At 45.2% G+C, this 13185-nt stretch overlaps 1 protein-coding gene across 2 annotated transcripts in view; it reads left to right on the forward strand.

Annotated features, from left to right (window-relative positions):
- Positions 1-13185, forward strand: part of RARB (retinoic acid receptor beta) — a 177094-nt gene that overhangs the window by 69226 nt on the left and 94683 nt on the right. For both annotated transcript variants that reach the window (XM_062215375.1, XM_062215367.1), the window contains exon 3: positions 3473-3614. In XM_062215375.1, coding sequence (XP_062071359.1) covers positions 3503-3614 — 112 coding nt within the window. In that variant the 5' untranslated portion in view covers positions 3473-3502. The remainder of the gene's footprint in view (positions 1-3472; positions 3615-13185) is intronic.

Raw genomic sequence — 13185 nt, forward strand, 5'->3', positions numbered from 1 at the left:
AGCTTCAGGTCCGTCTCAGGCATCGTTGTTTCGCCCGTGCAGATGCAGGGTTTTTCTTTCCGTCGTCGTCAAAGCCCACCTCCTCCCTGGCCATGTCCTTTGCACACAGAAACTCCCTCACCTTCACTCTCAAGCCACCCCAACTCATCACTCCCTGGCGTAGGGCTACAGCTGGGCTCCCAGGAACTTAGAGCTGGCCAGCACCTTGCAGAGGTGAGAGAGCATAGCCCCGACAGGTTGAGATCTGCTCAAGGCCTCGCAGTGGTAATGAGGACGTAGCTGCATGGGGCTCAGGTCCCAGGCCAGTTCTCTTCCTCCTTCCCCAGAGCCTGCTCCTGCAAATGAGCCCACACTCTTCCTTTTTATAGGCTCCGCTTTGCAGTCTTCTCTCCTCCAGGAGTGTCCACCTACCTACTGGCTTCACATGCAGCTAGCACTTCCAAAGCCCATTTTCATATCGGGCAAGTTTTGGGTTACAGTTTTGTTGCCCAAAGCTTGAGGTTCCTAATTCCAGGTGGGACAGACCTGTGGCTTTGAATCACATCGCCTAGCGTGGTAAGAAACTTGTTTCTTCTCTCTGAACTCCCCAGAAAGTCTCAAGTCCGTGCTGATGCGTGTCTGTCACGCTTGCTCAGCTCCCTGTTCAGCAGGAGTGAGGGGGCCAGGGGCTCCATGCCTTCCGCAGATCCAGTATCCAGTGAGAGCGAAATAACAGCTGATTATTTTATTATCTGACTTTCTTGTATTTGTTTTATGAGTGCCTTCTAATGTTGACAGTTGGTGCTGGTTTTCCAACTAAGCCAGAGATGAAAGGTTTCTATTTTAAATAATGGTAAAAATAAAGGGAAGAGTTAGCTAAATAAAAATATTAAGGAAATAAAATTAGGGGCTATGGGGATAGGCCCCTTTCCCCTCCTCCCACCCCTCCCACACACTTGTTCCTCAAAGCAGTGGTCTACAAGGGAGCAAGGTTTATGTACCCTTTCATAATAGCAACCGAGTGGAAGGAGGATTTGTGTGATGCAAACTTCTGTTTGGTTTACCCAACCCACATATAAAAATACCGCATAGCATATATTGTAGTCAGCAAGTATTCTACCATGGTGGAAATGATTTACCGAAACTTAGACCTTCTCCTGAAATCCAGCCAAAAATCTGATTTGGAAAACCAAGAAGTCCGATTTAGTGTCTGCCGTCATTGTTACTGAACCATGCTGACTGGGTAATTAGTGACATATAAAGCTCTCTGATTCTCTCTTCTTCTTTCTTTTGCACTTCATGAGATTGTTTTTCCTTCCTCCGTGGTCACTCACTAAGAATTTGCTGAACTGAATATTTGGTTTTTAATAAACAGAGGCGGTCACCTTTGTACATACCTTGCTTTCTTCACACGAGCAGGAAAGACCGTACCTTTCGCAGTGTCGCTGTCTCTGGGCAGAAGAGCTGTGGAAATTGCTGGAAGTTGAGTTTGTACATCTGGCTGCAAGCGTGGCCTGTAGGGATTTTTTTGTAGGGCAGATATGTTTTGAAGTGACCACTCCGCACAGATTCTGTTAGGGTTTTGGAGGATGTATAACCTGTTATTTTAGATTCTGAGCATATTTGTAACCTCAGAGGTACAAAAATAAACTGTGTTTTCTTGGAAAATGCATGTGTATGGGATATGTGACAGGAGTGCCAACCTTAAACAAGATTTCCAGGCGCTTACAGTTGAACTGTGCCAGTAAAAATATGTTTATTTAGACATTAAAATCCTAGGGTGCCCACATAAATATCCTAAACAAGATGTGCTACATGAGCTTGTTTTGCTAATACATCTCAGCTCTAAATGTTTTTGGTTCTGCCTCCTGTAGTGTTAATGTACTTCAGGGAAAGTTGAACTCAGATGGTTGGGTGGTATTTTCTGTTCAACACTCTCAGTGGTGTGTTTCTTACATTCGAGGGAATTATTTCTCATGGAAATATAAGTCACATCACAACCAATAAGGTGAAGCTCCTTGGTTTCCATACTTATAACCTCAGAGAGGTTCTCACTGGGCAGTTACAAGATGGAAGACAGCAGGTACACCCTGCACCACCCACTGTATTTGGTAAGCACCACTGCATTATCCATTGTCTATAAAGCTGTACGGTTAGAGATGTGAGGAACCAGCAGAAGGCTGGGGCCCTCGATCACTAAACCTAACGTCCACTGTGTTTTATTATCAGTGTTTCACAATTGGAATAAATTACTTCTTGTATAAAAATATACTTCTCAGACAGCTGAAAAAAGTGAATGCAAATATTCATTCAGTACATGTGCAAAATGTAACTCGTTAGTGAGAACAGTTGGTTGACAAAGCTGGTTCAGAGGAGGATATGAGAAAAGTAGGGAGGAAAGAAGGAAGGAAGCAAGTAAGGAAAAGAGGGAACTGGTAACAGGGAAAAAAATGCACGAGTAATATTGCAAAGTTAGATACAAAGCTGGTTACCATCCTATGATGCAATTAAACAGTTGTCTTTGAGACTGCTTTTCATCTGGGCAGCAATACTTTGCACCCACACTAGACAAAGATTATTTGTAACGACCATTCTTCTCCAGTCTTTGCACAGTCTCGGTCCCATCAGTGGTAAATAGTAAGTCAAACCAAGGTACCTGTCCTGAGTCATGTGACCCTATGGTGGGCTCATCAGTCCATGCCATGGTACAGAGCTTCCCCACCCAACTTTCTACTGTTGTGGCAGTTGATTGTATATGTTCTATCCAGCATGGCGGCCACTGGTCATAGGTGGCTGTTGACTGAAGTGTAGCTAATGCTGCTGAGGAACTGAATTTTTAATTTTATCTAATTTTTTATTAATTTTGATCTAGACAGCCACCTGGGCTACCATATAAGACAGCAAAGCACTCACGTGCCGCTGAATGAGCAGAGAGTCTTTTTTTTTTTTTTTTACCTTGGTTCTGACTTTGGATAATGTTTTTCTAAACACTTTGTCAATTAAATCATGTTTTCAACATCATCACAGAAGCTAAGTATGTAGCCAACTCAGAGAAGACTCCTTCAAAAGACCTAATTCTTGTGGGAACCAAACAATTTCTTTTGCAAGTGCGTATTTCCGACCTTAGGCTTCTTGGTAGTGGGCTTACCTGAAATCATCGTGCAGCCAGCGAGGCGGTTAGGAGGCTGAGCCTGTTTGGAGGGAGCCCAGCTCCACCTGATGTTTTCCAAGCGAATCAGCTTGGTATTAATTTTCCTTTAGCAAGATAATAACAGTCATGTCTTATTTTTGATTAAAAGGGGCTTTTGCGTTAGCAACAAAGGGAGAGCTATTAGTATTTCATGAGGATTGCAAGGTCTGAACTAAGAAACTTTGCTGCTGCCATCACTTCGTTATTCAAAGAGAGCAGGCAATGCATTGATAAGGTCGGCTTGGATGTCTCTGGAAGCCCGGTTGTTTTACTTAGTTTTCTCATCTTCTTGCTTGCTTGCAGGGGTTTTTCCGCAGAAGTATTCAGAAGAACATGATTTACACTTGTCACCGAGATAAGAACTGTGTTATTAATAAAGTCACCAGGAATCGATGCCAGTACTGTCGGCTCCAGAAGTGCTTTGAAGTGGGAATGTCCAAAGAATGTAAGTGGGGTCTTGACAAGACGTTTCCCTTGTTTGCCTTATCTATAGATGTATTTGCTCTGCTTCCAAAATCAAACCGTGGAGGACGCCAGCATGTGGAATTCAGACATGACAGTAATGACCTATTGCTGGGGGTGGGTGTGAAAGGAGATGCCGTGAAAATGGAATCACTGGAGATTTATTTAAAAAAAATTAACTGAGTGATGGTTGGTGCAAAGGTGGCCCCTGGGTGTCGTGGATGCACAGAGGATCCTAACTCACTGCGTATTCTGGGACTATTAGGAACCCAAGCGTGTCACATAGCTGCTTGGTGGCTGTATTCCACATTCTGACAGTGAGAATCAGGATCTTTGCCTGCATGTGTGGATAAGTTGATGCAAGAGGCACAACTGTGAACCTTGCTTCTTGTTCACCCTTTTCTAGTGGGGTTGGACCAAATAACTTTCCTGGAGGAAGCAACATTTTGAAGTTTGGAGCACTGGCACATTTCCAAACCTGCCTGAGCTTGTCTTCTCCAAGTCCCATCTTCCAAACAGCAATACATTTTATTAATGCCAAAGAGAACATCTTAGTAAGTTACAAGTTGGTTAATGGTCCACCAACACCTGACAATGAGGGACTGAAATACGCATTCTTTCATAAAGACAAAATCATTATTGATGTCTCTTGTTGGCTCCAGGGCATGGCTCCAGCAGACCCCAGGAACTCAGAGGGTTGGGTGTCAGGTGAAGCACTTGTGCGATTGCTGCTTTTTCATCACCTATGACTTGGGATTTGGTGAGGGCCACTCTGTGTGTGAGACTGTGTAGGGACTCTGGAGGGCCATTGCCCTCCAAGAGCATGGGACAAACATTCAGGCAAGCCAGCTGTGATCCAACAGTGGCTTGGGAAGAATTATGTTATGACTCAAAGGCTCTCAGATTTGCAACTGGGAAATGTGGCCCTAGCAGAAGACTGGCTAAGGAGGGCAAGCCACTGGAGCCAGGCAGCCTTGCCCTGGGCGTGCTCAGCTGAGAGCCTGGCTTTCTTCCTGCATCTTGCTCTTAGGGTGTACCTGTTTCCTGGTAACCCACACCCCTACCTTTCCTAACTGTTCTTAGATTTTAGTTAGCTTTTACACCTCAACGCTTCAGGGTTGGAATCAACTCTGCTAACTCAAGACCGTCCGTGTGCTCATCCCTTAGAGGTGTGAACATGTCTCCTAGGTCCATCTAGGGTGAGGGAACCCGAGACTCACACACACAGAATTTTGAGACCAGAGCACTGTCCTTTGCCCTGTGTGTGAACAAGGCCTCCCGTAGCCACGGTCCAAAGCCAAAGGCATTCACGCTGTTGGACAAAGACAGAAAGCAGGTCCTTATTGGCATCACTGTGTTTCTAAATCCTCCAGCCCTGTGAAACCGCATTGGCTGAAGGGTGTTTTGTTCTATTTGTCAAGAAGTGTCCTTTCTGAAGGTCTTGGAAGTTGGGGTCCTGTTCATAAGTAGGGTGCTCAGGACAGACACGGACAAAGTCATCACACTGAGAAGTACCCATGTGTACCCTCCCTGCAGGGAGAGCCTTTCTCCCCTGGGCGATTCTATGTGTAGCTGATAAGTCATCTGACCACATTTCATCCAGTTCCCTTTGATCTTTCCAAACTTCAGAGCTATTGCATTGCTCGAAATAAAAGAAAAAAAAAATGCGGAGATTGGGCGCTGGCGTTTGCTTGGGCCCCAAATCCTGCCTACCACTGTGGAGAAAAGCAGGATGACCTGAGAGAGCTGGAGTCTTTGTACGGGAGACTCAGGAGACGATCAGCTCATGCCCACATTCTGTAGACGTGGCTGTCCTGCTGCCTGTCTGTGGGAGAATTTCGGTTCGGGCTGAAATTATAAATGAGTAAGCCAGATGTGGACACAGGGAAGATCGGTACTTTTGCACTTATTTTGTGTGGGCTGGAGACCCGTTTCCTGCTTACATTACTTAAACCCCATATCCTGCTGCTCTGCAGAAACTGGCAGCTTGGTTGGCAATTAAAAAAAATAATGTTTACACCCACAGGAAAAATCTAGCTTCAGCCCTCAAGGAACTTATCACTTTAATTAGATTTAAAATATAGAAATGGGAAGAAAATGGGTTCATTATGTCCAAGGATACAAAAATAAATATATTTTTCTTAGAAGGAAATTGAAGAGGAAGAAATAAACACTTGGTATATAGGGACTGAGAGTCTAATAGAATATTTTAGAAGTTGAAACAGAAGGAAGTGGGCAAATATGAGAGTCAGTAACCAATTATACCACCGTGTATGCATCAGAAACGAACCCAAGAATAATAGATACTTGTTGAATGTTAGAACTGAAAAGGGATCTTAGCGATTGATTTTCACTTGCCTCTCGTTTGACGTCCGAGTACTCTAGGACCCAGAAAGATGAAACAGTTTTCCCAGTGATCCCTGGCTTGCTGGAAGGCAGAATGAAAGCTAAGTTCAAGTCTGCCACCTCCCCTTGCCATGTTTTCTCGCTTTCTCTACAGCAGCAAGACGAGCAAGATTTACAGTCAGTTTTCGCCATAGGACATGTTACTGCATTCGGCTGTGCCGGGCCCCTTAGCTGCAAGTGACAGAGAACCCAGCTCAAACTGGGTTGCACTGAAAAATTGACACACATCCCTGAAAAGTCCAGAGTCACTTGCATGGGACTCAGGGCGCCTGCTGGTTTTCAAGGCGTTGTCTCTCACCTTGTGTTTCTCACTGCTTTGGCTTTGTTCTTAGATTTTCTCTGTGTCTAACAAAGATGGCTCCCAACAGCTCTAGGCCAATAGCTGACCCTGCAAAATGAGAGGAGACACTTAGATCTCAATTAGCACACCAGAGCCTCGGCATGGTGTCTCATTGGCCTGACTTGGGTTGTGCACCCCTCTTTGGACACACTGCTTTGCCAAGGGGACAGAATGTTGGCACTGGCTAGGTGTGGATTCTGTGTCAATCCTAAGAGCTTGGTGGGCCAGAAATCTAGAATAGTACTCCTCCAGGAGGAATGAGACAGACAGAAATGACCTCCTGTCCCCCATGATGGGTGGAGCCCCACAGGGCTGTTCCCAATGCATTCTTCATTCTTTATGCTGGAGTAGGAGAGAGGGAAGATAAGACCAAGGAAATCTAACACTCAGGTTATAGTGATAGATAAGGAGGCAGGTTGTTTTCTGAGAGCCAGGTATTGTTCTAACCTCCGATAATGCTCTATCCTAGTGGTTCTCACACAACCCAGGAGACAGGGTCATTGCAAACTGGCCACTTTTTGCTAGTGTCGAAGTTGAGTCATGCAAAGCTTAGCTAACTTACCCAAGGAAACACAGTCAGAAAGGGACAGGGCACCAGATAGTTTGATTATAAAGTCTGTTCTCGAACTGGAATATATACTGCATGCCATAAAAAGCTGCTTTTAACACTCAGTTCCCTTTTCTACTCTATTTTACTGCCAATGGTTAATAAAACAATAACCACGTTCCTTGCTGTATATTAGAGTTGTATTCCCTAGAAAATCATGTGCAAATTTAATTTTTATAGATCACATTTGACTTTAAATGTGTAAGGGGATTTACTAGTAAAAGAAATCCTTTAATGTGGAGGACCAGAAGAGTATGATTATTTCTTCATTCTCCTGGTTTGTAAATGCTGGTGGGTGTGCCTTCTGTGTTGCAAAGGCTTTGTGGGAGGAGGCAAGCTTTTCTGCACAGGAATAGCTTTCTGTTGGCCTTGAATTTGAAAGTGGGAATGGCAAATAAAAAAATTAATTTTTAGCAGCAGTCTAAGTGTTACAAAACTTTTTGAAGAATTGGAGAAAGAAGCAAAGGAGGCAGAGTGGCCCACAGTTGAGTGATGGGTCTCGGCTGGTGTGGCTGGAGACTTGTAGTGATATCAACACTGGAAAGCACATGGCAAAGCCCTGAAATGAAAGAGAAACAACCAATGAAAGCATTAAATTTGGGATTGCACAAGATGTCCAGACAAGCTTATGGTATAGATGAACAGCTAATTGTCCATGACCAGCAGAGGTTTAACGTCATGCTCCTTAGAAAGCCTGGCCATTTGCATTTGAGTCAGTTAGGGAAATCAAAATGAGTAGTGCAAATATTTAAGAAACATTTACAAAGATATTTTTAGCTTTGTGGACCCCATGATCTCAATCTTGATTACTCGATTCTGCCTTTATAACAAAGAAGTTATATAGAAAATATATAAAGAATATATATAAAAATATATATTTATATGTATATAAAGTTATGTAGAAAATATATAAACAAACAGAATTGGTCATATTCCAATAAAACTTCATTGGCAAACACAGATGAAGGGCCCATAGGCATTGGTTTGCCTACCCGTGGTTCACCCAGTTACCAGGTGTCCACTTACGGCTCCCCGCATCGGGACTCACCTCCCACCAGTAGACACCCCAGCCACGCTGGACCATGCTCAACCATGGGCTTCATACCTCCTCTTTTCTGATGCTTCTACCTCCTCCTTCAGCCAGACCCCAGGACCTGCTGTAATGTCATTTCCTCCCCTAACGTCACCCCACATTCTAGGCCAAGTGGTCCATTCTACTCCTGTGTTTCTGTAGTGTATTGCGTGTACCTCCATGAATTGCAGACTTACTATACTCACATGTGAGTCGTTACACACCAAGTCTGTCTAGCTTGGTGATGAAACTGTGAATGCCAAGTACCATGTCCTCACCTTATGGCCTAAGAACTCAGCACAGTGCCCAGTGAAGTTAGATTGGCCAAATGGTAAAAATGTGACCGTTTGAAAAAAGACAGTCCAACCCAGCCTCTCCCCAGCTTTACTTTCTGAACCCTTGTCGGACAGGAAGCAACTCTCAATGAGAATCTATTCAAGTGACAGGCATATGCTTATCTGCTCAGGGCCCAGGACAAGTTCTTCAACTTCCCTGGGGTTATGTTTTCCACCTGGGTCAGATGAACGCTGGTGCTAACAGCCCAGGCGTGAACTGCGAATTGATACTTTTAATCCTGTTTAGACAACAGTGTTTCCATAAGCGGCTTCCTCCTGTGGTTCCCTCCCCTAGAAGACATTAGATCCCAGGGAGTGTTTGCCAGTGAAAAAGACTGAGCTGAGCTGGGTCACAGAGCAGGGCCCAAGCTCAGTCAAGATGGGAGATGGCCAAGTGGTAGTGGTGGACCCACCTTCACCAAAACTTGGCCCTCTTGTTTCTTACTCACTGATGAAACAAGAAGGGGTCTGGGGAGAGGCTCAGTACTGGGACAGGAGGAGACCCCGGGATGCCTCTACCATCTGACCTTGTTCCCTTGGGCCCCTGCCCTTCTCCCCACCCCACCCCCATATCTGCAACAAAGATACTATGGAAGGCTCTGTGGCTGCCACCCCCGTTCTATTTCTGTCCCTTCGGAAACCACTGGCAATGGATTCACAAAGGCAGTCTCTTTTTTGCATGGCTCTTTGAGGTTATGTTGATGTGACCCATGACCTTGAAGAGTGGGCAAAACATGTCTTTGATTCTGTTGGAGAAGGGTGCTCAGTGTTGATTTCATAGCAGCTTTCCCTGTGACCATTCATAAGTGTATCTGTAGAACAGAGCAACTGAATAATCCCGGAATTTAAAGAGTCCCAGAGTGCTCATTGACACCTTCTCATTTGGGGCACATTGAGTTTAAAAACAGCTTTTTATAAAGTCTCTACATTTCGATTTCTACCGTAGACATGGCTGTCCCCATGGGTCGATTGCCCGGGATGAATGTGCTTTGTCCGGACGCTCAGATACTTCCACATGAGAATTTTGGCAGTTTTGTGTTTTGCTCATTTTCCTGTCGGCATTGAACCTGCATTAAAACAAACCTTTCCCACCAAAGGCACTTAACCTCAGTTAAAATCACCTTTGCAGGTGCACAAATTATATTGATGTGCTCATTGCTTCTGCTGCATTTTACTGGCTTAGTAACAAGGAAATTCGTATTGTAAGTTGCCCTGTGTACTCGGGAAATTACATAAAAATCATCACCAGGGCACTTAATGTCTTTCTAATTTTAGTTTATTTCTTCATCTGTCCCCATGTTGCATCGCAGCCTGTTACTGTGTGCCCAGGGTCCGTTTGTGATCTCCATGTCTGCTCATTAACCCCCCACCTTCTCCTTTTGCTCCAGGGCACACAAATTCCCAAAGTGAGCAGAGGCTGGGAACTTCATATTTCCATATCCCACAAAGCCCTAGAAGTTGAAAAATAAAAATCTACTGTCCCTTTCCACTTGCCAAATATTCATGTTTTCCTGCATCTGTCCGGGAGATAGAAAAACAAATTCCGTTCGGGCACCAGCAAGCCAGTGATGTCAGTGCCACTGTGGGACTTGAAGCCCATTAACACTCAGCCTGCAAAGGAAGTATTAAAATTCCTTCAGCTTTACTAACACGTTTCTCCCTGCTGCCTGTCTCCTGGAGAGGGGACACTCAGTACATTCTCACCTTACAAAAATGAGAAATTTCCATTGCACAACAGAACAAAGCAAGGGAAAAGAACAAAGGGCTTTGAACTTGGCCTGAGCTGGGTTCAAGTACAGCCCTGCCCTCTGACAGTCTCCATTCGGCAAGTTGCGTAATTCTGCTTGCTGTGGAATAGGGTGGGGATCATCAGAGCGACCTGGCAGGGTTGTCTGGTGTCTTGGACCTCAGGAAGGTGGTGCATTTAGCTCCGTGCTTGGCACACGGTAGGTACAGAGCGAACAACAGGTGTTTTCTCTGATTCTTCTGGTGGTAACACAGTTCTGTGCTGGTGCCACAGCTGTTTTTCCTTATAATAACCACAGTGCTGTAGGTGCTTGAGCAAAGGGTTCTGTTCGTTTCTGATTTCTTCATAAAGCCGTGGTGAAGATGGACAGCCCCAAATATTATGTCACCACTTTCAAACTCAAGCTCGCAGATGCAGTATCTTGGATAAATATCCGCTTCCCTCGTCTCTGGTAAAGTGGGAGGCACAAGGCTCATTTGCCCGGAGATGGCGAGACTTGTGTAATCAGAGAATGGGAGAGTATCCTGGTATCATGGAACCCAACTCCGAGGAGAAAACCGAACTGGGGTGTTAGAAAGGGCACCTGCTGCCTCCTTGCCACCCCCGCTGCAGTCAGATCAAGGTGAGGCCATGGGGTCTCCAGGCAGTCCCACACCCCAGCCACATCACCCTGGGAGCGAAGTCCCCCAGACCCTCATCCAGTCTTGGCTCATTTGGTGCCTTCTGTGTCTCCCGTTTTACCCGGGACTCAGGGGCCTGACTTTCCTCCAGATCTGTCGTCTCCCTTCTCCCAGGCAAACCTTAGCCCTGGTTTGCCCTCTCCAGCAGGAGGCTTATGCAGTCAGCCAGGTGCCAGGCCTGTGACAGCTGGAGCTCACACCCAGACTTCAGGCCATCCTGAGCGGCAGGTAGGACAGGGACCGTATTCAGATTCAGAGAGGCTGAGAGACCGGCCTGAAGTCACACTGCTGGAATGCACCCATAATTTCGGTTCCCTGTGTACCGCACTTTGCTTGTCTTATGGTGGATTAATTCATGCATGCATTTAAGGCTTAAAAAAGCACAGTGTTTCATACCCTCATATTTGCTCCCAAGGTGTGTGCTCTCTCTCTCTCTCTCTATATATATATGATTATATTATTATATAAAAGTAATGATATAATAGTAATATTATACATATATACATACTCCTTTATCACAATATTTCTCCAGATGTCAACTCTACACACAGGAATAGGAAATATAATTTTAAGGAATAATCAAGGCATATGGTGATAAAATTAGTGCCCTTCAAACACTGATTAACAGTGAGAACATCTCAGTTTGGTGTCAGTACCTCCTTAATTAATACTTTTTTAACCATTGTTAATCTCACTTTTCTTTTTAAAATTATTTATTTGTAAGGCAGAGTTACAGAGAGAGAGAGAGAGAGAGAGAGAGAGAGTGTGAGAGTGCTTCCACTCACTGGTTCACTACCTAAACAGCTGAGACGGCTGGAGTTGGGCTGATCTGAAGCCTAGAACCTGGAGCTTCTTCTGGGTCTCCCATGCCGGAGCAGGGGCATGAGCAGTTGGGGCATGCTCCGCTGCTTTCCCAGGTGCATTAGCAGGGAGCTGAATTGGAAGTGGAGCATCCAGGACTCAAACTGGCGCCCAAATGGGATCCTGGTGCTACAGACGGTAGCTTAACCTGCTGCACCACAGAGCCAGCCCCCCCAATCTCACTTTTAAACCGAAGGGATAAGCAACAGTGCCTAACTAGGACAAAACTGTTTTTATTTTGAAGCTCTGCAAACTTTGGTATTTTCTTTTGTTGTGAGCAGCGTTTTAATTGTTGTTTATCCCAGAGACAAAGACTGAGAGAGCTCCCGTATTTTGCTTCACTGCCCAGATGCCCCCCAGTGGCCAGGGGAATGAAACTGTGAGCCAGGAAATCAATGCAGGCCTCCCTTGTGGGCAGCAGGGACCCAGTCACTGGAGCCATCACTGCTGTCTCCCAGGGTCTACATTAGCAGGAAGCTGGGGTCAGGAGTCGCAGCTGGGCATCACACCCAGGCCCTCCCTTGTGGGATATGGGTGTCTTAATTGGGGTCTTAACCACCAGGCCAATTGCCTACCCCTGCAAACCTCTTCTTTTTAAAAAAGATTTATTTATTTACAAGGCAGAGTTTCAAAGAGAGAGAGAGAGAGAGGGAGAGACAGAGAGAAAAAGAGAGATCTTCCATCCACTAGTTCTCTCCCAGTCACAATAGCTGGGACTGGGCCAAGACAAAGCCAGGAGCCAGGAACTCTGTCTGGTCTCCCATGTGTGTACAGGGGTTCAAGCACTTCAGCCATCTTTTGCTGTTTTCCCAGGTGCATTAGCAGGGAGGTGGATCAGAATTGGAGTAGCCAGGACTGGAATCAGTGCCTATATGGGTTGTTAGCATCCCAGTATCTTAACCCACTTTTTCACAATGCTAGCCCTCAAACTTTCTTAAATGACCAGATAACAAATACTTGAGGCTTTGTAGGCTGTCCAGTGTCTGTGGAATCTGCTGTTCTGGGGTGAGAGGTTCACAAATGAGTGAGCTTTGTGCCCATGAAACTTCATATACAAAACCAGTTGAACTGCAAGCTCTGCTTATATTTTGCCTTTCTATTTATTATTTATTTTTTTATTTTAAAATGTTTATTTTTGGGGGGATCTACTTGGAAGACCAAGCAACAGAGAGGGAGACATCATCCATCCACTTCCCAAATGCCTACAACAGCCAGGAGCCAGGAAGTCCTTCTATTTATGGAAAATGATACTAGCTCTGCCTCTGTGGTAGTAAAACAAACATATCCTCTACATTTTATTTAAGAAAAAAATATGACACACAGATCCGGAGACCACAGTGGTCTGTGACTAAGTGGATAGTCTTGAAGCACTAGAAGTATGGACGTTTGACAAAGGCAGCTTTTGTGTGTGTTAGCTGTTCCAGGGGTCTCATCTCTCATGAGATGGAGCTGGAGAGGAGCCCCTCCAGTTTCTGGAGTGTGCAATTGCTGTCATTTTCTCTGTCC

Source organism: Lepus europaeus, chromosome 2, assembly GCF_033115175.1.
Source record: "Lepus europaeus isolate LE1 chromosome 2, mLepTim1.pri, whole genome shotgun sequence".
NCBI lineage: Eukaryota > Metazoa > Chordata > Mammalia > Lagomorpha > Leporidae > Lepus > Lepus europaeus.